The 26,896-nt window shown below is 49.2% G+C and overlaps 1 protein-coding gene across 1 annotated transcript in view; it reads left to right on the top strand.

Moving 5' to 3' along the window:
- The window catches only part of LOC308485435 (transcription factor COE1-like), a 93,923-nt gene that overhangs the window by 41,995 nt on the left and 25,032 nt on the right, over nt 1-26,896 (top strand). The window contains 6 exon segments of the mRNA XM_081021317.1: nt 6,275-6,313; nt 6,315-6,385; nt 18,039-18,120; nt 21,727-21,844; nt 23,001-23,134; nt 25,201-25,327. Of these exon segments, the coding sequence (XP_080877443.1) occupies nt 6,275-6,313; nt 6,315-6,385; nt 18,039-18,120; nt 21,727-21,844; nt 23,001-23,134; nt 25,201-25,327 (571 nt within the window).

The raw sequence follows: 26,896 nt of genomic DNA, 5'->3' as shown, positions 1-26,896 counted from the left end.
GCATTCATCCTTGTTTGTTCACAGGGAGGTTAGATGAGGTTGGCTTTGCCACGAATATTCATTCTGGTTTGCTCGTGGGGAGGCTAGATGATGCTCCGTCAAACCTAGAGTGATCCCACATTTTCCAGTGCATCTTCCCATCTCCTTCCCTATCTCAAATAGTCTGGTCTTTTGGGGGAAGCGCTTTTTGAAATTATTTTAATTAGCTGTTGCATTTATATCCCAGCTTTTTTGTCCGAGGAGCTCAAGGTGGCGTACATGGTTCTTCCCCTCCTCATTTAATCCACACATCAACCCCGTGAGGTAGGTTAGGCAGAGAGGTAATGACTGGTCTCCCAGGTCCTGCTCCAACGCTCTTAACCACTAGGCCACACTGGTCCTTCTTGCACAAGACCTGGCCAAACCCCTGCAACTCTGCAACCTGAATTTGCAAGCTCAATATGTGATTGAATCCCAAGTGAGGAGCCATGATAGAGCCCAGGCTATTTATTTTTATATTATGTGGGTTTTTTAATTGCATAGGTATTGTTTTACAGCCTAGGGCCATATAGTGAAGGGCAGATTCTGTGCATAAATAAATATAAATAAGTCGTTGGTGTGTAATTGGGAGCCAAGCCACATGAAATGGGCTCTGTTGTTGTTAATTTCTTTATTGCATTTAGATACCACCTTTATCTTTCAATGATCTTAAGGTGCTGTGCGTGGTTCTCGTCCCATTTCACCCTCTCAACAACCCTGTGAAGTAGGTTAGGCTGAGAGATGGTGACTGAGCTTCATGGCTGAGTCGGGATTTGAACCCTGCTCTCCCAGATCTTAGTCCGACACGCTAGCTGTTACACCACCTTGGCACTTCAGCCTGGAAGGGAGGGGGGCTAAATGTTTGGAAACTCCTTGCATGCAGAAAGCTAACACGCAAGGGAGACGAGCCTAACCCAGTTTTCTCCCTGAGGTGTGGCTAGCTTTGAACGTGCAGCGATTTCTACAGAGCATCCAAATTTAATTGCCCACCTGCAGCTTGGGATGGTACACAAAGGCCTCACCTGCCCTCAGTGCTGCTGAATCTGATTGGCTGCCCAGAGGTTGGTCCTGACTGAGGATCTGTTTGTTGGAAAGTGAGCTTCCGGGTGCCTGTAAACAAAAACCACATGGTTCTCTGCATGGCGCCAGGGAAGGCCAGTGAGGGGGTGCGTAGCCTAGGGTGAAGCAGTGAGCCGAGAGCCACATTCGGAGACCTAGGGAGCCACATTCAGGCTCCCCACCCCAATTAGAAACAGACATCCAGTCCAGCCCCCCCACAAGGTCTGAGGGACACTGAACCGGCCCCTGCTGAAAAAGTTTGCTGACCCCTGGCCAAGAGGCAATATGAGCTTCATTCACGGCCGAGCGGGGAATTCGAACCCTGATCTCTCCTGGACTCTCAACCGGCACTCTAAGCACTACGCTGCCACCGGCTCACAGCTTAGCACTGGGATGTAGCAGGCCCATCAGATGAGCCAGAGGATCTTAGAATCATAGAGTTGAAGGGACCCCCTAGGGACATCTAGTCTAACCCCGTGCAATGCAGGAATCTCAGCTGAAGCATCCATGACAGATGGCCGTCCGACCTCTGCTTAAGAAGGAGGCTGGCATCTTTTCACCCGGCTCTGCCAGGTTCCCTGGTGCCCCATTAACGCCTGCCTTGTTTACGACACTCAGGGCTCGGTGTTTGTGCAAATTAGTGCGCCTGCCTCCGAGCCAACTTTCATGGCTAATTGATCTCCAGGAACCTTGCTAATGATCTTGGGGGTTGAGGGAATAGATGGCGGGGGCGGGTGGGGAATATCTGGGGTGGGGGGGTAGGGGGGAGGCGAAGCGTCTTGGCTGAGACGCCCTCGGATTTGTTTGTGTAACCGGCGGGTGGGATGGCGGCTCCCCTGCGGGGCGCAGAACAGAGCCCTTGGTTGTTTATCAGGCCAAGATATTAATTATATTTAACGTGAGCGGCGGTACCTGGCGGAATCATTAAAAGAAAATTGGAATCTGATCTCGTAAGACTAGAACTCCGGGCCGTCCGAGGAAGCTGATGGCTGGGGGATTGGGCAGACAAAAGAAAAGACTTTTAGCTGGAGCACATAGTCAGAAGTATGGAACTCATTGCCACAAGAGGGTGCAATGGCCAGCATCCTGTTCTCACAGTGGCCGAGCTGATTTGGCGTTCAGAAACATTGCTGTCTCGAATTATGGACCAATATAAAGCAGGTGGCGCTGGTGGCGCTGTGGGTAAAACCTCAGTGCCTAGGACTTGCCGATCGTATGGCCGGCGGTTCGAATCCCTGCGGTGGGGTGAGCTCCCGTCTTTCGGTCCCAGCTCCTGCCCACCTAGCAGTTCGAAAGCACCCCTAAGTGCAAGTAGATAAATAGGTACCGCTTTATAGCGGGAAGGTAAACGGCGTTTCTGTGTGCTGCGCTGGTGCTGGCTTGCCAGAGCAGCTTCGTCACGCTGGCCACGTGAACCGGAAGTGTCTCTGGACAGCGCTGGCCCCCGGCCTCTTAAGTGAGATGGGCACACAACCCTAGAGTCGGACACGACTGGCCTGTACGGGCAGGGGTACCTTTATAAAGCAAGCAGCACATAAGTGGCACACAAAACGCTAACAAACCATTCTACCTTCTAAATCTTTTATTGTTGTTTAGTCATTTAGTCGTGCCCGACTCTTCTTGACCCCCTGGACCAGAGCATGCCAGGCCCTCCTGTCTTCCACTGCCTCCCTCATGCTGGTACCTTCGAGAACACTGTCCCGCCATCTCGTCCTCTGTCGTCCCCTTCTCCTTGTGCCCTCCATCTTTCCCAACATTAGGGTCTTTTCCAGGGAGTCTTCTCTCCTCATGAGGTGGCCAAAGTATTGGAGCCTCAGCTTCAGGATCTGTCCTTCCAGTGAGCACTCAGGGCTGATTTCCCTAAGAATGGATAGGTTTGATCTTCTTGCAGTCCATGGGACTCTCAAGAGTCTCCTCCAGCACCAGAATTCAAAAGCATCAATTCTTCGGTAATCAGCCTTCTTGATGGTCCAGCTCTCACTTCCACACATCACTAAAATCTTCTATTAATAATCCAAAAATTGAGCGAGCTATGTACAAGATCTGCTACAGAAGCCACAAACAGAAAACTCATTCAAATTGTGTACAAAAGGAAGATTCAGTCTTTAAAGTTCCTTTAGCCAGGCTCCTGTAGATATCAACAAAGGTAAGTTTGATCAAACGAAGTGTTGGCGATGTTGCGCTCAAGGGTTAGATATCAACGAGGATAAGTTTGATCAAACGAAGTGTCGGTGATGTTCAACTCTCGAATTATGGAGGCAGAGCCATAGCCATCAATAGGCCTCTCCACTGTGCATTTGCCTCGCCCTCTCTTACAGCCATTCAACTTGTTGGCAATCAGTTTTCTCCTGTGGCAGTGAGTTCCAATGTTTAACCACGCATTGCGTGAAGAAGGACTTTCTTTCAAGAGAAAGGGGACAGAAAAGGCGTTTTTCTCCCCTCTCTCATGAAACTGGAGCTTTGGAAGCTGAAAGCAGGTTGATTCAGGACAGTCAAAAGGAAGGATTGCAGAATGTTAGAATTGTAGTGTTTCAGGGCACCCCAAAGGTCATCTCTTCCAACCCCCTGCAATCATAGCTAGAGAATCTGTGTCAGCTGGCCAACCAAGCTCTGCTTTTAAACATCCAGTACTAGGTAGTCCCCTCGTATATCTCACTCCCTGGCATCCAGATCATCCAAACTGTCTATTTTAGATTCAGATAGGTAGCCGTGTTGGTCTGACACAGTCAAAATTAATAAAAAAATAAAAAAATTGTCCAGTAGCACATTAGAGACAACTAAGTTTGTTCTGGGTAAGCTTTCATGTGCACACACACAGAACAAACTTAATTTTAATCTTTTTATTTATTTTGTCTATTTTAGGGTTGTCGTATTTCAAAAAGTGAAAATCTGGATACAAAAGAGCTTTTATTGGCCAAACTTTTGCTCAAAAATGTAGATTTGGAGCAATTTTTAAAGGAAATTAGACACAGAAAACCCAAAACATTGGTTGCTATACATCCGGGTTTCCCCGGACATTTTAAGCAAGATCAGAAATTCCGCCCTGATGCTATTTTCGATTTTTGAGTCCTCTGTGGCACAGTTCACACTAGAGAGTAAGCCTGCCTCCTCTAGGCTTGATTAGTGCCCACCTGAGAGCCAGTGTGGTGTAGTGGTTAAGAGCGGTGGACTTGTATTCTGGTGAACCGGGTTCGATTCCCCACTCCTCCACATGCAGCTGCAGGGTGCTCTTGGGCCAGTCACACTTCTCTGAAGTCTCTCAGCCCCACTCACCTCACAGAGTGTTTGTTGTGGGGAGGAAGAGAAAGGAGATTGTGAGCCGCTTTAAGACTCCTTAAAGGTAAAAGGACCCCTGACAGTTAGGTCCAGTCGTGGCCGACTCTGGGGTTGCGGCGCTCATCTCGCTTTATTGGCCGAGGGAGCTGGCATACAGCTTCCGGGTCATGTGGCCAGCATGACCAAGCCGCTTCTGGCGAACCAGAGCAGCACATGGAAACGCCGTTTACCTTATCAAATCCAAACACCTCTTCTTCTTCTTCTTCTTCTTCTTCTTCTTCTTCTTCTTCTTCTTCTTCACACATGACACTGAGCATACTTGCAAGCCTCTTGTGTGAAAGAGCATGCACTTGTTGATTTGCATGGCTCACATACAGTTGCTGAATGTGACCCATGCTCTCGCGTCAGCTGAATGTGCAAACGGAAAGTGGGTCTGGTTTGAGTTGATTTCTATTATTTCACTCGGATGGGGCTCCTGATCCAAACGCAGTCCTCGACAGAACCGTGTCTGAGCCGTGAATTTAAATCCTAGCGCAATCGCATGGAGCATAGAGAAATGTCCTGCTGAAACAGGCCAATGGCCCAAGGGGAAACCCGCGAGCAGAATCCGAGCGCAAGAGCACTCTGTCTCCTCCTGTGGTTTCCAGCGACTGTTAACTCAGCAGCATTGCTATTTTTCTACTTGCTGTGAAATGGGCTTGTTGGTGTGAAACATACAGCACACCTGCACACTTCACCTCCGTCCCACCCTACTTCCAAGTAAATGTATTTCGCACCTGCACCCCTGACCAGTAGGCTTCTCTTTATACTTCTGCCTTTGTTCATTCATTCCATTTGCATCCCACTTTTCTTCTCCAAGGTGCTCAAGATGGCTTGCATAGTGAATAGGATGCAGGTGGCGCTGTGGTCTAAACCACTGAGCCTCTTGGGCTTGCCGATCAGAAGGTTGGTGGTTCAAATTCCTACGACGGGGTGAGCTCCCGTTGCTCTGTCCCAGCTCCTGCCAACTTAGCAGTTCGAAAGCACACCAGTGCTAGTAGATAAATAGGTACCACTGCCAAAATCCAAAATCCAGATCCTGTGAAGTCCAGTGTTAGGAGAGAGGGATAAAAACCTCTATATTCCCCCGCCCCCATGGCATGCATAATTTTATATGTCCCTCAAAAACCTCACTCTTGTGACCTATCCCCATAACACCTACTCACTAAGGCCTTACTAAAGCAAACAGTCTAATTGGTCAGTGTCTGAAAGCTATTGAGCATCAGAACAACCTGGCCACTATAAGGAAATTCTGCCCTTGGTATGTTCATTTTCCACCTCTCCATTTTGATTCTCTGTCCCCATATCTGCACAAACTTATGATCCCAAAATACAGACGTGCTTTTACACTTGCAAGACTGGATGTTTTGCCATCTGCGGTACTTGAGGGTCGATTCAAAAAGATCCCACCTGAGAAACGGCTTTGCCCCTGTGGAGATGGTAGCACTGAAACAGCGGCACACGTCCTCCTGTCTTGCACTCTCTACAAAGACCTGAGGAACGAGATCATCACCCCACTAGTACTAACCATCCCAGGGCGCTCAACTACTGCCACAATGTCCTTTTTTCTATCAGATCAAAATGAGCAGATAACAGCAAAGGTTGCTAGCAGGGGCAATCAGAATAAGGGCCACTAACTGACATCTGATTCAGGACTTTAAATTGTGTTCTTATATCAAATTTCCTTTTCTGCGTATACTGCAATGTTTTACTGTTGCTATGGCCACTGGCTAATGTGTATAAAGTTTTATCTATCTATCCCCCACGCCATGCATAATTTTATATGTCCCTCTCTCATGCCCCTCTTTGCTCACCTGAATTGCTCTGTCTCCTTGGCCATTTTGGCTGACCTTTTCTGAGCAACACCCCGGACGCTGCTCAGGGTCTCTGCTCTTTCCTGATCACCCCCCTTTTGCCCTTACAGCCGCTGCTGCGATAAGAAAAGCTGTGGGAACCGCAACGAGACACCGTCTGACCCCGTCATCATCGACAGGTAAGAAGCTGCAGAACTCCCCAGGATTTTTGCAATAGAACTGCAGTATTGCATTGCTGTTTGTTCCAATTTAGCCTTAAAGAGCACATTTTCCCGGGGAAAGAAAAAAAACCCAACAAAGCAATTGGACACGGACCAGGAACGTGCAAGCCTATGGCTAGAGAGTACAGAGCAACAGTTGTGTGGATGAGCTCTGCATTACAGAAACCTGCTTGGTTACAGATCTGCTGGAATGCATAAGGCTCAGAGCCGATTCAATTGCCCCATTCAGATTTTGGGCATTGGGGTGGGAGAACTGCAACGTGGAGCCTCTGAACCTTCTTCTGGGTAAAAGAGAGCAGGGCTGTGTCTCAACTGCAGAGCCGCTGCTGTGCATGCAGAAAAGCCCCGGGTTCGAATTCCAGCCTCTGCAGCGACAAAGATCTCAGCTCCCTCCAGCTCGCTTGGAAAACCACTGTTCTGACTTGGTACATAAGGAAACTTCAGTTGTTGTCACAGGGCCTTTAGAAGGCGTTCTTGGTCCCCTCTTTGGGATTCTCATGTTTTTAACAGGCGTTGGCCGGAGGTTTCCATTCACGCCTCTGTTAACCTTGAGGACTAGGCCCTTGGTTTGTTTGTGCTTTTTGTGAGACGCGAAAGCTGGGTGACGCTTCTTGTTTTCAAGAGGTTGCCTTCTGCAGCAGGTGCTAAGCTTCGGTCCTTGCTCAGTGCGGCCAGAGAGGCATGGGATATGCACAGCCACACATACTGTCCACCCCCCCGCCCACGTGTTAACAGGCAGCCTGCCCCATGCTCTAGGTTTGTCAAACTTGTGTGCACTCCTTCGTCTGTGAGTCCAGGCACTGCCACCATCATCTTATTCCGAACTCTCTGTGCTGAAATGGTAAACTCCTATTAGAGGATCTCAAACTGTGTCCTGTGTGCTCCATTTAGGTGCTCTCCCAAACAGTTTGGGGTATCTGCCTTTTGCCTTTGATTGGTTTCTGTCTTTCCTAACAGCAATCACGGAACTTTGCTCACAAGGATAGGCACATCCATCACCTTAGAAAGACACAGCTGCAGTTATCAAAACGAGAGTTTAATGTTTGTGCGAAGGGGGTGAGTTCAGTAGGTGTTTTGCCAAGATGCCCAGGAATCTTCAAGTGACCCACAAAGCTGTGATTTTTATTATTATTATTATTATATCACTTTTTCCCCAGACCAGTGCTCAAGGCAGCTTACGAAGATTAAAACAGCAGAGGAGAACTACAAAAAGCTAAAAACGTGTAATAGTTAAGAAGAAATTCAACTCTGATAGAATTAAAACGATATAAAAAGCCCATATTATTAAAATAAAAACAGCATAGCTCTATTGAAAACATTTAATATTTTTTTTAAAAAATCACCAGTCAGTTCCCAAAGGCCAGCTGGAATAAAAATAAAAATAAAATATTTATACACCACCCATCTGGCTGGGTTTCCCCAGCCACTATGGGCTGCTCCCAACAGGTTGTTGTTGTTGTTAATAATAATAATAAAGTGATAAAACATCGACCATTGAAAACTTCCCTAAACAGGGTTGCCTTCAGATGTCTTCTAAAAGTCCAATAGTTGTTTATTTCCTTGACATCTGATGGGAGGGCGTTCCACAGGGTGGGTGCCACTACTGAGAAGGCCCTCTGCCTGGTTCCCTGTAAGTGAGGGAACTGCCAGAAGACCCTTGGAGCTGGACCTCAGTGTCCGGGCTGAATGATGGAGGTGGAGACGCTCCTTCAGGAATACTGGGCGGAGGCCGTTTACGGCTTTCAATGTCAGCACCAGCACTTTGAATTGTTGGAATAAAACGGACTCCACCTGCCAGCACAGCAAGGATGGATCTAGTCTGGCTTCTTTAGGGAGGGGGTTCCCTAGAGTATCCCTAGGGATATCATCTACACCAAGCTGGATCCTAGAATCCTAGGACTGCAGAGTTGGAAGGGGTCATCTAGTCCAACCCCCTGCAATGTGTGAACATGGTGCACTTGAAGAAGCAAGGAACCCTGGGGGACAAGATAGTACTGCAGGGGTAAGCAACTGGGTACCCTCCAGAAGACAGCCCTATATGTTTGACATCTTATATGTGCTGGAAGCCACCCAGAGTGGCTGGGGAAACCCAGCCGGATGGGCAGGGTGTAAAATATTAAATTGTTGTTGTTGTTGGTCTCCCAACTCGCACCAGCCCCTTCTAAACATGGCCGGTGGTGGAGGATGATAGGAGATGCTGCAAACTGCCCTTTTGTGCTACGAGCCGCCCTGAGATCTTTGGATGAAGGGTGGTATACAAATGTTAAAATAAAAATGCAATAAATAAACATCTGGAGCACATTATGTTGGCCACGCCTGCTTTACTGTGCATGCATAGAGAAGCAGGAAACTGTGGCGCAAGAGACACTACTGTGCATGCGTTGTGTTGCTGGGGAAGCCATGGTTAGCGTTGTTCCCAGTCCTGCTGGCCACATCAAGAGGGGCTTGGGCCTCTGGGTCGCATCAATCCTAGAATTGTTGGGTTGGAGGGGACCCCAAGGGTCATCTAGTCCACCCCCTGCAATGCAGGAATCTCAGCTCAAGCATCCACGACAAATGGCCATGCAATTTCTGCCTCTTAAAAACCTTCAAGGAAGGAGAGTCCACCAGCTTCCAAGGAAGACCGTTCCACTGCCAAACAACTCTTCCCATCCACAACCTCCTGAGGTGTAGCGTTCCCAAAGCAAGGAAGGGTTGGACTCTGATTAATAAAATACACACGAGGCTTGACCAGCAAGACTCTGGGAGGAGTGCCAATAATAATAATTCCTGTCCACCCTCCGGCCCAGGTCGTTTTATTCACAAAAGAACTTTTTACACAGTGTTTGTAAGAACCAATCAGATTTCCTCTGAGCATTTCAAAAAAACCCACGTGGGACAAAGTTGAAGTTGAAACTACAGCTACAAAGAAACTATTTCCTACTTGAGCGTGCATATGTAGTTCAGAGTAAATAAAATAGGAATAAAAGGAGGAATTCATTCGGCAAAACCCTGGAGGTCATAAGCAGGAATAAACAGGAGAGGAAGGATGGGTAGTATTTACCGTCTCTTTGTGAACTCTCTTCCTGGCCCTTAAGATCTACCTAAAGATTAACTACATCAAAGTTACATACTATCTTTATGGCTCAGGATGCCTAGTGAAGCATCTGGCCTGTGTTTCAGAATGCTTATACGTGCCTGTCAGGCGTAGAGAAAGCAAATGGCAGAGATGGAGAGGCTTGTGGGATCTGATCAGAAATTATTGCCAATGAATCAAACCCAGTCAACGCCATGCTTTCATCGTGGACACAATGGCTTGATGCATATTTTATCATTCCTCCTAGTAATCCCATCTGATCACTACACTCTGGATATTTGCACCCCCACACTGAGGAAAGGCCATTCCAGTTTGAGGGGCAAAATTTAGAGGAGGCCCATTTGCCTGCCAGCTGCCCTCAAATATATATTCAATGCTATCCCCTTCTGCCCAAGAGTTGAGGGGCCCGATCGCTCCCCATTGTAGACTAACCTTCTGAGCTGCTAGAGAATACCTGGGAAATTTGGGGCTCATTTCTAGCTGGCCCTGTGTATCCCCTGAACCTTCACAACAAACCACCCTCCTGACTTGTGGAGAAAATGTTCGTCTGTCTTGCCCTCTCTTCTTTGGAAAGAAGATTGCGTGTGTGTGTGTGTGTGTGTGTGTGTGTGTGTGTGTGTGTAAGGAAGTCACTTTCTCCATCAATTGCACAATGGGCCAATGGGAAAAAACGTTCCTCCCATTTTGTTGCATCCTGGTGGCGGTCAGGGTGCCTCGATAATGCACTGACATTTCCCCAGCTTTTGTCCGCCCGCGATAGCATCGGTGCTGCGGCGAGAGGGGCCCTGTGCCTTGGGATGGCTGCCTGTCACTCAAGCCACCCGGGAGACAGCCGGCAGGCGACAGAGAAGAATGGGGATTGACAAGGCAGCGGGGAGATTAGGAGGGGAAGAATCAAAGCTATTACGGTCTGTCTGGCCGGCAGCCATTGTGTGCTCCGATCTTTCAGCTTCTCCTTCAGCCAGATCGCACGCAGACACAAGCACACACACACACAAGCTACCGTCTCTGCACTCTGGACAGGAGAAGAAAAACACAAAAACCCAACTCCAGGAAGTAAAGTTTGGGTAGATCAGGTCACACAACTGGGTAGGCATCTGATCAGGAGGTCTTGTAGACCAGAGGTGGACATGGCCTGGGGAAAGTGGATAGAGGAAGATTTTCCTTCATTTTTTGTAACGTTGGAGGTCATGGGCATCTAATCAGGCTGAAGCTTGGGAGATTCGGGACAGAAAAGAGAAGACCTTCTTCACACAGGGAAGAGCTAAACCGTGGAACTTGCTCCCACCAACTGAGATGATTTTTAAAGACAATTCAAGGAGGAGAGGGCTGTCAAAGGCTACTAGCAAGGATGGGTCTCCTCTGCCTCCACAGTTGAAGGCAGAAATGTTTCTAAATTCCAGTTTCTGGAAACCACAGGAAGGGAGAGTGCTGCTTTTGCGTTCGCATCCTGCTTGCTGGTTTCGCACTGGCATCTGGTTGGCCACTGTGAGAACAGGATGCTGGGTTAGATGGGCCATTGGCCTGATCCAGCAGTCTCGTCTTAAAAGGTAAAGGGACCCCTGACCATTAGGTCCAGTCGTGGCTGACTCTGGGGTTGCGGCGTTCATCTGGCTTTATTGGCCGAGGGAGCCGGCGCACAGCTTCCAGGTCATGTGGCCAGCATGACTAAGCCGCTTCTGGCGAACCAGAGCAGCGCACGGAAACGCCGTTTACCTTCCCGCTGGAGCGGTACCTATTTATCTACTTGCACTTTGACGTGCTTTCGAACTGCTAGGTTGGCAGGAGCAGGGACCGAGCAACGGGAGCTCACCCTGTCACAGGGATTCGAACCGTCGACCTTCTGATCGGCAAGTCCTAGGCTCTGTGGTTTAACCCACAGCGCCACCCGCATCCCTTAGGCTCGTCTTAGGCAGTGCTATTTTTCTAGAAAAAGAGGTGCCGGAGCTCACCATGAACCTTGTTCTCATAGAAGGGCCATTAGAAGTGCTGGAGCTGAGCTCTGGCTGGAAAAAAAGCCCTTGTTATGTTCTTAAATCACGTTATCCGGCCTCCTCTCTCTCGCTGTCTGTCTCTCTGACTCCCATTCATGCCTCCATCCTTCCCAGCAGTTTCTCTTAACCTTGCATTCCTTTGGTTCCAGGGGAAGATGGGGGCTCTCCTTGGCCCCCCACCTTTCCCCTCTCATCCTTCCCTCCCTCCCTCTTTTCCCTCCCTCTCTCTCTCTCTCCCTGTTTTCCCCTTCCTCTCCTTCCTGAGACGCCCAGCCCCTCTGGTTTAGAGAGCCCGATAAGTGCCCTATCAACATGTTAATCAAATTACTTAGGAGCTAAAATTGACGCTTTTCATTAATTATACAAGATTATTCTAATTGCAAATTCAAATTTATGCGCTCGGAACAGAAGGTGTTCAGCAGTGTTGCTGGGAATTTGCATATTAAATGGGGAGAGTTGTGCATTATGGATGCTAATGTATGCACATTGTCTTTATTTTTAACTCCGCGGGCCTCTGTGCGCCGTTGCCGCTAAAGGAGGTGAAGGAGTCCGACGACGTCTGTTTATTTTTATTATTTCTCTTCTCTTGTCTCTCAGTTGAAGTCAGTGGCACCAGAGGGGAGGGCAGTGGGCATGGCAGAAGCAGGGAGGGGGACTCTGCTGGCTCCCTGTCAATCTTGCCATAGGGGGAGGGGGTACCCCCCTATCTCTCCAAATATATCTATCCATCTCCTCCACCTTTCTGCATGTCTTCCTTCCCTTGATTACCACCTGCAAGCAAAGCAGGAACTCCAGCCTACCTGAGTCTTAAGTCTGCACCTCTCCTTTCCCCCCAGATTTCATTCCTGCAATTAACCTCCAAAGTTTGGTTCTTCTGAACAAATAATATTGAAAAACAGGGACCGTGTGTTTCCGTTAGGCTCGGTGCAGCGCTTTTTTTATTTAAACTAAAAAAGAGAGGGGAGGTGTCCCTGATGGATCACCTGGGTGAACTTGCTGCAGATGCTGCAATCCATGCAGGATTTCAAGCGCTGCCACCAGCTCCTCCGTACTTGAGAAGCAACTAGACCTCATGGAGGCAGTGGTGCCTCTGAACCTATGTCAGGAATAACGGGTGGCCCTCGGCCTCAGCAAGCACAGCTGATGAAGAATTCAAAGGCTTGTAGGAAAGTGGTTACTACAAGGGATGGAGCCGGAGGAGAGGAATGGGGAAGGACACATCTGCTTTGAAAGCCAGAAGTTCAATCCCTGTCATCTCCGGGTAGCGCTGAGAACATCCACAGTGTGAACCCTTGGAAAGCTAATGCCAATTTGTGTAGAGATTAGCAGACCCTCCAAGTGTCCCTGTTTTCCAGGGACAGTCCCAGATTTACAGAAGCCATCCAAGTTTCTGATTTGATCCTACTTTTTCTTAAGATATCCCTATTTTCATTGGAGAAATGTTGGAGGGTATGGAGTTGTGCAAACGCCCCAAGCCAAGCAGATAAGTAACTATACAACCTTTAGAAGACATCTGGAGGCAGCCCTATATAGGGAAGATTCTTAAAAAACGTTGAATGCTTTATTCTGTTTTTATATATGTTGGAAGCAGCCCAGAGTGGCTGGGGCAAGCCAGTCAGATGTGCCGTGTAGAATAATAATAATAATACAGTGGTACCTCGGGTTAAACGAGAGTCTTGGACTTGCCGATCAGAAGGTCAGTGGTTCGAATCCCCATGACGGGGTGAGCTCCCGTTGCTCGGTCCCTTCTCCTGCCAACCTAGCAGTTCGAAAGCACGTCAAAGTGCAAGTAGATAAATAGGTACCGCTCCGGTGGGAAGGTAAACGGCATTTCCATGCGCTGCTCTGGTTCACCAGAAGCGGCTTAGTCATGCTGGCCACATCACCCGGAAGCTGTACGCTGGCTCCCTTGACCAATAAAGCGAGATGAGCGCCGCAACCCGAGTCGGCCACGACTGTATCTAATGGTCAGGGGTCCCTTTACCTTTACCTTTTTCCTTAGGATATCCCTATTTTCTTTGGAGAAATGTTGGAGGGTATGGAGTTATGCAACCCCCCCAAGCCATGTAGATAAGTAACTTTAGAACCTTTAGAAGACATCTGAAGGCCGCCCTGTATAGGGAAGTTTCAAAATGTTGAATGTTTTATTATGTTTTTATATATGTTGGAAGCAGCCCAGGGTAGCTGGGGCAAGCCAGTCAGAAGGACCGTGTAGAATAATAATAATACAGTGGTACCTCGGGTTAAGAACTTAATTCATTCCGGACGTCCGTTCTTAACCTGAAACTGTTCTTAACCTGAAGCACCGCTAATGGAGCCTCCCGCTGCCGCCGCACAATTTCTGTTCTTATCCTGAGCAAAATTCTTAACCCGAGGTACTATTTCTGGGTTAGTGGAGTCTGTAACCTGAAGCGTCTGTAACCCAAGGTACCACTGTAACAGCAATAATAATAATAATAATAATAATAATAATAATAATAATGTCCCTATTTTCACTGGAGAAATGTTGAAGGGTATGTTACTGAGCTAGTTGGACAACCAGCGGCTCAATATAAGGCAGATTCCTCTGCTCCTAAAAGGTAAAGTAAAGGGACCCCTGACCATTAGGTCCAGTCGTGGCCGACTCTGGGGTTGTGGCGCTCATCTCACTTTTTTAAAAACCCCAAAACCCTACTATTGCATCCACTGCCCTTAAATTGCCAGCCTAAGTTGTTCTGCAAAGCAACGACTGGGCAGAGTGTTTGTGTGTCATAGCTGTCAACTTTTCCCTTTTTTAAAGGGAAATTCCCTTATTCCGAATAGGATTCCTCGCAAGAAAAGGGAAAAGCTGACAGCTATAGGCTGTGTGTTTGTGTGTGTGTGTGTGTGTGTGTGTGTGTGTGTGTGTGTGTGTGGTGTATTTAGAGCTGGCTTTTCCTCTCTTCCCAGCCTTCCCGGTCCTCTCCAGAGCAGGCACGGCTGCCGCCCCTTAATTATTGATGCTAGGATGACAATTATAGGACCCTACACAAGCATCCTAAATATTTCATCAGCCCGGAATGCGGTTGGAGAAGGAATCGTATTCTCTGGCTTCCATCCATCTTTTCAGGATTTTTTTTCTCAGCTGCTCCTTCTCCCCTCGGCCCACTTCTTTCTTCCTTTCCCTCTTCCCCGGTCCTTTTCAAAAGATTGCAGAATCGTAAATTGTAGAGTTAGAAGGGTTCCAGGGGTCATCTAGTCCAACCCCCCGCAATGCAGGAATCGCAGCTAAAGAATCCCTGGCAAGCAGCGACCCAACCTCAGAACCTCCAGCCAGGGAGAGTTCACCACCTTCCGAGGTAGCCCGTTCCATTGTCAGACAGTTCTCAGCATCGGAAAGTTTATTCGGGATCAGATGGTTCAGATTCTCTTCTCTGGCGCAGCAGAAAACCAGCTTGCTCCATCTTCCATGTGACAACCTTTTGAATATGTGAAGATGGCTGTCTAATAATGATAATAATAGTAATAACAAATTTTATTTATACCCCGCCCTCCCCGGCCAGAGCCAGGGTCAGGGCGGCTAACACTAATAAAATCACAGTAAAAACATAATAGGGAGGAAAGGGGGAGGAGGAAAGGGGGGGGGAAACCAATTTAAAATACAGGTTAAAATGCAATTTAAAATGCAACCTCATTTTAAAGTAGCTGATAAATCAAGACCATAAGGTGAGGAAAACATAAGGGTCAGACTGAGTCCAAACCAAAGGCCAGGTGGAACAGCTCTGTCTTTCAGGCCCTGCGGAAAGATGTCAAGTCCCGCAGGGCTCTAGTCTCTTGTGACAGAGCATTCCACCACGTCGGGGCCAGTGCTGAAAAGGCCCTGGCCCTAGCTGAGACCAATCTAACCTCCTTGAGGCCTGGGACCTCCAAAGTGTTGTTATTTGTGGACCTTAAGGTCCTCCGCGGGGCACACCAGGGAGGTGGTCCCATAGGTACGTGGGTCCTAGGCTGCATAGGGCTTTGAAGGTCAAAACCAGCCCCTTAAACCTGACCCTGTACTCCACCGGGAGCCACCTCCGAGTCCCTTCTTATCCAGGCTAAACATACCCAGTTCCATCAACCACTCCTCATAAGGCTTGGTTTCGGGACCCTGGATCATCCCTCGGCTGTCGTCTTTGGCACACCTTCCTCAGGATCCTGGGAATCCTGGCAAACAATCAAGGGATCTTTGCCACATCTTGCGATCCATGGCGTGTCTGGCAAGCCGTTGCTGCGGATGCACCCAGTCCACTTGCCAGGGCTCCCTGTGACCTTGGCAAAGGATCTTTGGACATGCCTCATGGAATCACTTCTCCTGGCGTTGCCGACGGAGGCCCAAAACCAGTCAGCTTCTGCCACTTCCAAGCCGAGCCCATTAAGGTCACAATCACACTGTATGTTTAAAACCTGTGGCTTCTTCCAAAGAATCCTGGGAGCTGCGGTTTGCCCCTCAGGCCATTAGCATTCCCAGCACCCCTTTTTAATGTTTTTATTAACAATTTCAACATAACAAATTATCAAAAATATCATATTCATTATTTCCCCCTTCAAACCCTCCCCTCAGCTCCTCTCTCTGATTTCTCAGCACATATTATTCCCTGGATGTTTTATAAAATTATGCATATCCTTACATTATCTATCTACCATGTTGCCAACTAATAAATTGGTGTATGTTTATTCAAAACCTGCCAAGAAGTCCAATTCATTTTGTTGTCTTTTTAGATCAGTTGTAAAAAGCTCCCCTTCTTCCTTAAAGTCACAGTTGTCCTTGTCCCGCAATTTGTATGTCAATTTAGCCAGCTCTGCGTAGCTCATCAATTTTTCTTTCGTCGGGATTTCCTCATTCTTCCATCCTCGTGAGCATTCCCAGCACCCTTAATCAATCACAGCTCCCAGGACTCTTTGGGGTAAGCCATGCGCTTTAAATGCACCGTGAGGGTGTGGCTGGTGTCAGACTTTAGCCGCTGACAGCTCCCAGGATGCACAGAAGTTGCCAGTTCTGTGCGCTGCCCTGAGGGCCTGGCGCTCTCCGCAGTTTCTCATGCCCAGCTTCTCATGCCCATTAAAGGCGGGCACCCAGGCTCCCTGTCTGCTTTGGGAACTCACAGTGAGCTCATGGAATCACAGAATTGTAGAATTAGACATCCGACCTCTGCTTTAGAAACTCCCTTGCCTTGAACAGCAGCCCAGCAAAGCGAGCAATTCTCAGGCTGCTACGAAAGGCGCAGAAAGCAGAACATTATACCATGCACCCCAGTGGCAATTTGGGGGTGACTCCAGGTATCTCTGCATCTCCTGGAAGGAGCTGGGCGTGTGAAGCTGTGGCTCGGATCTGCATCCAGCACAGGCCTCCCTCGCCCCACACTCCCTGCCATCTGCGCCGCCGCCCCCCCAGGGCTCAGATATCTCCAGGGTTTGTATTCCCTGATTGATCGTTCTCTGCAGCAATAAAGCCCATTAGCTGCCTCGGAGGCAGCCGGGGATCAGTTTCCAATCAATACCCTCTTAAGCAGAGAAGGGTGCATTTCAGGGCTGCCTTAAAGGGCCAGCGCAACCACCAGGCGCATGGGAGGAAGGGAGGCAAAGGGTGCGTGATCCATTTAGGCGAGGATTGGGGCTGGGTGGACAAGGGTGTTGGGAAAGGGGTTTGGTCAGGCACTGGCCACAGTCCAGACTTGTTTGACCAGAGAAGGTGCTTGGATACTGTTGCTTTCTTCTTGGAAAAAATCATTCTTGAACTTCTCTGCGGCCAAGTTGGCCAGAGCACCTGAGCCAAACCATCAGGCAAGGAACCAGGGCTTGGAATCTGGTGACCACCATGAAACCTTGTCTGTCGGGGCAAATTGGGCAGTGCCCTGCCAACCTCAGCCTGCTCCCACCTACTGCCTGCCTTACTTACAGCCAGTTCAGAGGTTGGCTTTGCCCACCAGCTCTTTCTACAGTCTTGCCATAATAATAAGAATAAGAATAAGAATAAGAATTTATTATTTGTACCCTGCCCATCTGTCTGGGTTTCCCCAGCCACTCTGGGCGGCTTCCAACAAAGATTAAAAATACATTAAAATGTCACACATTAAAAACTTCCCTGAACAGGGCTGCCTTCAGATGTCTTCTAAATGTCAGGTAGTTGTTTTTCTCTTTGACGTCTGATGGGAGGGCGTTCCACAGAGCGGGCGCTACTACTGAGAAGGCCCTCTGCCTAGTTCCCTGTAGCTTTGCTTCTCGCAGCGAGGGAACCGCCAGAAGGCCTTCGGTGCTGGACCTCGGTGTCCAGGCAGAATGTTGGGGGTCGAGACACACCTTCAGGTATACTGGACCGAGGCCATTTGCACCAACACGTTGAATTGTGCTTGGAAACGTACTCAGCCTGGTTGGCTTCCCAACATTGGCTCTGGCGCCCCCTGCTGTTGGGCTCCTTGCTTTCTGCCCTACCAGCCCCAAGGTGCCCAGCAGACACAATCTCTGACTTGACCACCGAGGAGACCCAGAGCAATGGCTTCTCTCTGGGTAAGTGCAACGCCCTCTTTTCTCCTCTTCCTTCTAGATTTTTCCTCAAGTTCTTCCTCAAATGCAACCAGAACTGCCTGAAGAATGCAGGGAACCCCCGGGACATGCGACGCTTTCAGGTGAGACGCACCCCATTTTCCCTTTCACCTGCTACTTCTGTTCCTTCCTGACAAAAACCACAGCAGGAGCGATCTGGTCCTCTCCAAAGAGCCACTGAGAAAGATGCTACAGTGAGATGGGGCCAGAGACACACCTTGATCGGGAGATTTCCACACACAAGGAGCCACCACTGAAAAGGCCCTTCCCCAGCGAGAGGGCCCTCAGGAGTCCCATTCTCACCCGCTGAGATTCAGTCATGGGCTGGTTGATACGGGAGAAGGTTTTCTTGCAGATGACTAGTTCCCCAAGTCTTAGGGCTCGGGAAACAATTTGTAACCAGGGTCACAGTGTTTAGGTGGGGACGGGTGTGCCTGTGGCCTGCTGGCTTCCGCCATTGCCTAGAGCGGACTTTGAATCATGGAAGGGACCCTCAAGGGTTATCCAGTCCAACCAGCTGCAATGCAGGAATTTCAACTGAAATTTGAGCTTTAAAACTTCAGCAGTGCCCTCTGCAGCGGCAAAAATCGGAGGCCCCTCACCTCTTGCCTTCCGTTGTTTGTCAATCAGTCAGTCAGTCAGCTTTATTGCTCATAGCCAAAGGCTGCCGCAATGTACACAGAATCATTCAATGATTAAAAGAAAATATACTGGATTGATACAAAAACTTAAAACATTTATATTATCAAGACATTGCCTACTCTAAACAGAGCTATAAAAGTACCTTAATATACAAGTTAAGACATTAAACAATAAAATTTATAAGCTGAAATTGTCACATGGCCACTAATATATTAAAAAATAATGTTGATTAATACAATGTGCAATTATATTCGGAGTTTGGTGATAAAGATAGAATATAAAGGTAAAGGTACCCCTGCCCATACGGGCCAGTCGTGTCCGACTCTAGGGTTGTGCGCCCATCTCACTTAAGAGGCCAGGGGCCAGCGCTGTCCAGAGACACTTCCGGGTCACGTGGCCAGCGTGATGAAGCTGCTCTGGCGAGCCAGCACCAGCGCAGCACATGGAAACGCAGTTTACCTTCCCGCTATAAAGCGGTACCTATTTATCTACTTGCACTTAGGGGTGCTTTCGAACTGCTAGGGGGGCAGGAGCTGGGACCGATGGGAGCTCACCCCGCCACGGGGATTCGAACCGTCGACCATACGATCGGCAAGTCCTAGGCACTGAGGTTTTAGCTTGATATAAAAGGTAAAGGTAAAGGGACCCCTGACCATTAGGTCCAGTCATGGCCGACTCTGGGGTTGCGGCGCTCATTTCGCTTTATTGGCCAAGGGAGCCAGCGTATAGCTTCCGGGTCATGTGGCCAGCATGACTAAGCCGCTTCTGGCGAACCAGAGCAGCACACGGAAACGCCGTTTACCTTCCCGCTGGAGCGGTACCTATTTATCTACTTGCACTTTGACGTGCTTTTGAACTGCTAGGTTGGCAGGAGCAGGGACCGAGCAACGGGAGCTCACCCCGTCGCGGGGATTCGAATCGCCGACCTTCTGATCGGCAAGTCCTAGGCTCTGTGGTTTAACCCACAGCACCATAAATTCATCTCCTTTACAGTTGGTGGCTACCTTGGCTATATAATTTGCTCTAATTTTCCTAGCGGCAGTTGCAAAGAGAGAGGTCACATACTTATCTGTGTCTGCGAGGAGATATAAAATCATGTCAGAGAGGTTCTGGCCAGGGGACCTTGTCATTATAGGTGCTAAAAATCTTTCTCAAGCTTCATTATATAAGGGGCAGCGCAAGAGGTCCTCTACTTCAGGACATCCCCTAATGCAAACACGTTCGTTTGTTGGTCTGCTTCTGTGTCTCCCATCTCTATAAGCAGAGTTTATTGTATTTAATCGTTGTTCATCATTGTTGCAATTCCCCCCCCCGCTGTGCCCTCTGGGCTCGGCACCCAGTGCGAGCGAGTTGGTCTCGCTTGCCTAAATCTACCTCTGCTACCAAGCGTGGTTCGCACTCGCCTCTCGCCTGTAGCGGCGGCGTCTGCTGCTGCTGCTGCTCCTTCCCTCATCAAGGTGGGTGTGCTTTCGCTCCCAGGCACCCGCGCTATGCAAATTGGAATGGCTGCTAATCATGTAAAAATGTCACAATTACCATATCGTTAGGAGAGGAACCTGATGATGAAGCCCCCCAGCCAGCCAGCCAGAGCCGGTTGAGGCCCAGGGAGCCCCTTCTTGCCCCCACAGACATCGTGGCCCCACTGGGTCCTGCTGAGGTCTCTGGCGTGGGCTGGGCTCCCCTTTCCTTGCGTGAGGCTGGCATTATTCACAGACCCAAAGTGTGCTAGTGGGGTATTGCATCACGCCATATACAGCAAGCAAGCAAACACACAACGAATAGCAGGAAGAAGAAATATAAACCCAGGCATCTATATTTCCCAAGCTGGCGTGGATATTGCATGTTGAGCGTCTTACGTCCGAAGCATAGGAAGTAAAAATCGGCCAGATGACTTTAAAATGTTCTGGATTCTCCATTCCCCTGCAGAAACACAGTTTATGTGCGGTTCCACGCACACCCCTGCAATAGCCAGACACCAATGGACATTTTAGAATTTCTTTAAAGAAACTCATCAGAGAAATAATAATAATATAATAATAATAAGTTTATCATTTATACCCTGCCATTCTGGTTGCATTGCCCAAGCCACTCTGGGCAGCTTCCAACACATATAAAAATATAATAAAACATTCAAAAACAGTTTTCCTGTACAGGGCTGCCTTTAGATGTCTTCTAAAAGTCAGATAGTTGCTTATCTCCTTGACATCTGATGGGAGGGTGTTCCACAGGGCGTGTGCTCCTACCAAGAAAGCCCTCTGCCTGGTTCTCTAGCTTCTTGCAGTGAGGGAACTGCCAGAAGGCCCTCCGCGCTGGACCTCAGTGTCCAGACTGAGCAATGGGGGCAGAGATGCTCCTTCAGGTATACTGGGTTGAGGCCATTTAGGGCTTTCAAGGTCAGCACCAACACTTTGAATTGTGCTCAGAAATGTCCTGCAAGCCAATAAAGAACTTTCAGGACCTGTGTTATATGGTCTCGGCGGCCACTCCCAGTCCCCAGTCTGGCTGGATTAGTTGTAGTTTCCGGGTCACCTTCAAAGGTAGCCCCGTGTAGAGCGCATTGCAGTAGTCCAAGCGAGAGATAACCAGAGCATGCACCACTCCGGCGAGACAGTCCGCGGGCAGGGAGGGTCTCATCCTGCGTACCAGATGGAGCTGGTAGACAGCTGCCCTGGACACAGAATTGACCTGCACCTCCATGGACAGCTGTGAGTCCAAAATGACCCCAGCCTGCACACCTGCCAGTGTGCAAATTGGCAGCTGGCCTTCCACCTTATTTCTTTGTGCAGAGAATGTGCAGCCAAGCAGCTGAAAGGCATCAAGGGGCAAATCTGGCTGTGACAAATTGCATCAGAGATGCTCAGTGGGGCAGGACAGGGGCAGACATCACCCTATAGTCCTGGACGGTGTCCAGTCTCTGATGGAATGACCCCAATGGTTGTCTAGCCTGTTTTTCTACCTTCTGAGGACCAGGAAATTGCTGTTTTTGTAGGGAGTCTCGATGTCTCCTCCTCCTCATTGGCAAACCCCTAATCTCTCTTCCCCTTTAGGTTGTGGTGTCGACGACAGTCAATGTGGACGGCCATGTCCTGGCGGTGTCTGATAACATGTTTGTTCACAACAACTCCAAGCACGGCAGGCGGGCAAGGAGGCTGGACCCCTCTGAAGGTCTGTGTTGCAGCAGCGCAGTGGCAAACTCAGGCGTCAGATCTTATCGCAGCCAGACCTTATCACAGATTCTAGGTTTACGAAAGAATCTCACAGTTGTACATTGATGTGTTGCAATGATCACTGCTCATCTCCATATATTATTTTCTGTGGCGCCTTGTACGCCTCCTTCCGGCAAGCTGGTGCCTAACATATCACTCTGCTTTTCATTGGACCCCATCGGTGAGGCCGAGAGAGGGATCTTGTCATCTGGGCAGCTCAGGTCCCCCATGCATGCTGCACAGACGTGCGCAGTACCCTTTGGTACTGCTAATGCAGTGGTTTGACTTCACCCCTGGAGGCACACTCCATTGACTCTCGAGACAGACAGATGACGACAGCAACTATTTTATTTTAAAACTTTGTTGGAAGCCGCCCAGAGTGGCTGGGAAAACCCGGCCAGATGGGCGGGGTATAAATAAATTATTATTATTATTATTATTATTATTATTATTATTATTACAGTCATACCTCGGGTTGAAGTAGCTTCAGGTTAAGGATTTTCGGGTTGCGCTCTGTGGCGACCTGGAAGTAATGGAGCATGTTACTTCCGGGTATCGCCACTTGCGCATGCGCAGTCGCTCAAAACGACGTCACGCGCATGTGCGGAAGTGGCGAATCGTGACACGCGCATGTGCAGACTCAGGTTGTGTTCGCTTCAGGATGCAAACGGGGCTCCAGAACGGATCCCGTTCGCATCCAGAGGTACCACTGTATTATTATTATTATTATTATTATTATTATTATTTCTGTGCACTAATATGGGCAAATGATTTGGGGTTGGACTACATAGCCCTTTGCATGCCTTCCAACTCTACGATTCTATGAAGGAGGACCACCTTTCTCTTGGGGCTGTCACAGCCTATGGTTCTCTATAATCCTCATTGGCTCGGAAGCCTGGAATCAGAGAACTGTAGAGTTGGAAGGGACCCCCGAAGGCCATCTAGTCCAACCCCCTTCATTACCTATTTTTCCTTCCCTCCGACATGCACTGCCTTCCCGTTTGCCCTCCTCATCGCCCCACATCACTGCCCACTTTCCCTTCTTACACCTCTCTTCTTCCGCTCACCCCAGTTGCTGACTCTCTGCCTTGTCTCTCCCCCCTCCCTGCCTGAAGCTGCCACCCCCTGCATCAAAGCCATCAGCCCCAGCGAAGGCTGGACGACGGGCGGCGCCACCGTCATCGTCATCGGGGACAACTTCTTTGACGGGCTGCAGGTGGTCTTTGGCACCATGTTGGTGTGGAGCGAGGTGAGTCTCCAGGGGCATGCTGAGGACTTCTTTTTTTAATTTGTTTAATCATCTTTTCCATACAAACATCAACCGCAAAAGACACATACAACAAAAACCATATTAACACAATTTGACAAGTCGGATTTGAATGCACTGATATACCTACGACTACATCTTTTTTAACAATATTCCTCTCTCTCCTCCCTCTACTTCCCACCACTATCCGCCTTATCGCTTAAATATTCGTTCCAGATTTCTTCATATTTATCCATTCTTATTTTGCATCGACATGCAATTCGTTCGTATGTAGCTAATCTGTCTATACTATCAATCCATGTGCCCAATGGAATCATTTTGCAGCTCTTCCAATTCATCAAAACAATTTTTTTTTGCTTGTAATATAGCACGGTACATCCATTATTATTTTTTGACCCCTTGAAATCTCCCACGTTTCCGGAATATAATTTAGAATTAATTTCAGTTCCCCTAAGTAACGATTTCTTTTTATGTGCACACTGAGGACTTGAAACTTGGTTTGCCAATCGTTCCCCCCCCCCCAAAAAAAACAGAGATGTGCGAGCAGCCTCACCCAATGGCAGCTCCCAGGGTGCTTTGCAGGGAGCCATGACAGTTCAAGCTAGCAGCAAAACAATGGAGGTTGCAGCATAGAGAGGCCTCTGCGTCTGGTTGCCCAGCTGTGGTTGGCAACTTAACTGATGAAAAGGAAGGGTGTTCTAGTCTGGTGCTGGATCCCACAGGGGAAAAAAGCATGCTGATTTATCCAGAGCCAGACCACTGTGTGGCCCACCAGGCCCAGTATTGTCTTCTCTGACTGGCAGCTGTCGTTCTCCAGGGTTGCAAGCAGGGATCTCTGGGGACTTGAACCCCAGGCAGATGCTCTTCTGCTAAGCTACAGGCCTGCTGCCTTGTGGATAGCTCTTAAAGGGCCAGCCTTCTGGCCTGAAGATAGAATCATAGAATCGTTGGAAGGGACCCAAGGATCATCTAGTCCAACCCACTGCAATGGTCATCTCCTCCTCCTTTCCATAGTCTCCTGCCTTCCCTGACCTGCTGTATAGGCAAGGTCCTATTGGGGACATTGGGTTCCTCGGGGAAAGGTGCTCATGAGGGTCCCGATTCTGGCCTGACAGTGCTCTGGGAGGTGTTTCTGCGGTCTCCGGTCCGTGGAATTCAGGTTCAGTGGCCTCTGGTTCCCCAGCGGCAGCCCCAGAGCTCCATAAAAGTTCAGGAAGGGGCCACCGGAATGAGGGTGGTGAATACAGCACAAGATATTATGGGATGTCCCATGAATCCGCGGGATGAAATAGCGGAAGAATGTTGCCTCAGGAGAGTGAGGAAAATTTTCAGGAATGATTCACTCCTTGGCTGGCACTTTCTTGATCAACTGCCCTCGGGCAGAAGTTATAGGTAAAGGTAAAGGGACCCCTGACCATTAGGCCCAGTTGTGGCCGACTGGGGTTGCGGTGCTCATCTTGCTTTACTGGCCGAGGGAGCCGGCGTTTGTCCACAGACAGTTTTCCCGGGTCATGTGACCAGCAGGACTGAGCTGCTTCTGGCGAAACCAGAGCAGTGCACAGAAACACCATTTATTTTCCCGCCAGAGTGGTACCTATTTATCTACTTGCACTTTGACGTGCTTTCAAACTGCTAGGTGGGCAGGAGCAGGGACCGAGCAACGGGAGCTCACCCCATCGCGGGGATTTGAACCGCCGACCTTCTGATCAGCAAGCCCTAGGCTCTGTGGTTTAACCCACAGCACCACGCATGATTAATCACACCAACAGGGTAAAGAACAGCTTCTATCCGTGGGCTGTTAGGCTGCTGAATGAAAAGATAACAACAGGGCAACTGACTTTCGGGTTTGGTGGGTGTGCGTTAGTAAACGAGGGGAATTAAGACTAAGAGTGCTGGGTTGGGGGTGCTCATGTAATCTCACCGTATACAAGTTGTACAAGTGAAAATAAAGTATTTCAATTTCAATGATCTGTGAGAACAGGATGCTGGTCTCAATTTGCCATTGGCTCTTGTTCTGCTTTTATATGTCTGCCCTCCTCTCTTAACAGCTCATCACGCCGCACGCAATCCGTGTGCAGACTCCGCCAAGGCACATTCCCGGAGTGGTGGAAGTGACCCTCTCCTACAAATCGAAGCAGTTCTGCAAAGGAGCGCCAGGACGCTTCGTTTACACTGGTGAGAGTTGGGGCGGTCTTCTTTTGTGGGGAGACGGTGCAAGGGGGGGCAGGTATTGGCTTTTCTGCTCACGGTCCTACATGGCCTCTGGAACTCCTGGCTTTGCTGCGAAACGACGGCACTCATCTGATCTCCTTGGGTTTGCTGCGAGTGGTCAGTGCAATTTCGGGAGAGATCAAAGGAAGTCCGTCTTTGCATGGTTGAACTATGGAACTCTCTGCCACAGGAGGCAGAGATGGCAGATCTGGGTGGCTTTAAAAGAGGATTAGGCAAATTCATGGAGGAGGAGAGGGCTGGGGTTGACTACTAGCCGCTATGGCTATGCGCTGCCTCCACAGTCGGAGGCAGCGATGCTTCTGAATACCGGTTGCTGGAAACCGCAGGAAGGTCGAGTGGTTCTTGTGTTCAAATTCTGCTTGTGGGTTTCCCAGAAGAGGCACCTGGCTGGCTGCTGTGAGAGCAGGACGCTGGGCTAGACAGCCCGTTGTCCTGATCCAGTTTGCTTCTTAGCAAACAGATGGAGGTTGAACCCTGACAAGACAGAAGTACCGTTTTTGGGGACAGAAGGCAGGCAGGTGTGGAGGACTCCCTGGTCCTGAATGGGGTAACTGTGCCCCTGAAGGACCAGGTGCGCAGCCTGGGAGTCATTTTGGACTCGCAGCTGTTCATGGAGGCCCAGGTCAATTCTGTGTCCAGGGCAGCTGTTTATCAGCTCCATCTGGTACGCAGGATGAGACCCTGGGGCTACCTTTGAAGGTGACCTGGAAACTACAACTAGAATGCGGCAGCTAGACTGGTGACTGGGAGCGGCTGCTGAGACCACATAACACCGGTCCTGGAAGACCTACATTGGCTCCCAGTACGTTTCCGAGCACAATTCAAAGTGTTGGTGCTGACCTTTAAAGCCCTAAACAGCCTCGGTCCAAATTACCTGAAGGAGCATCTCCACCCCCATCGTTCTGCCCGGACACTGAGGTCCAGCGCCGAGGGCCTTCTGGCAGTTCCCTCCCTGCGAGAAGCGAGGTTACAGTGAACCAGGCAGAGGGCCTTCTTGGTGGTGGCACCCGCCCTGTGGAACGCCCTCCCACTTGATCTCAAAGAGGACAACAACTACCAGACTTTTAGAAGACATCTGAAGGCAGCCCTGTTTAGGGAAGCTTTTAATGTTTAATAGGTTATTGTATTTTAATATTTTGTTGGAAGCCGCCCAGCGTGGCTGGGGAAACCAAGCGAGATGGGCGGGGTATAAATATATTATTATTATTATTATTATTATTATTATTATTATTATTATCATTATTATTATTATTTCATTATACTGGTCCTCCAATGGCGGGGCCAAGCATATGAATCACCCCCCGCCTCTGGGATGATGGGGGCACGTGCTCTGGCCTTGCCCTTCACGCATCTGAGCCCACGTGTGGAATTCAGAACGGTGGAGCTGTCAAGACCCCATCTCGGCCCATCTTCCCCTGTCCCCAAAAGCGCAACCCTGTGACCGCATCTCAGTGTGTGTGTGTGTGTGTGTGTGCCATCCCACCCACGTACCCCCCTCGTTGCATGGGTAAT

This window comes from Podarcis pityusensis (assembly GCF_964106645.2).
Source record: "Podarcis pityusensis genome assembly, chromosome: 9".
Classification (NCBI taxonomy): domain Eukaryota; kingdom Metazoa; phylum Chordata; class Lepidosauria; order Squamata; family Lacertidae; genus Podarcis; species Podarcis pityusensis.
The sequence above is the reverse complement of the archived record's forward strand: the minus strand, read 5'-3'. Positions and strand labels throughout refer to the sequence as shown.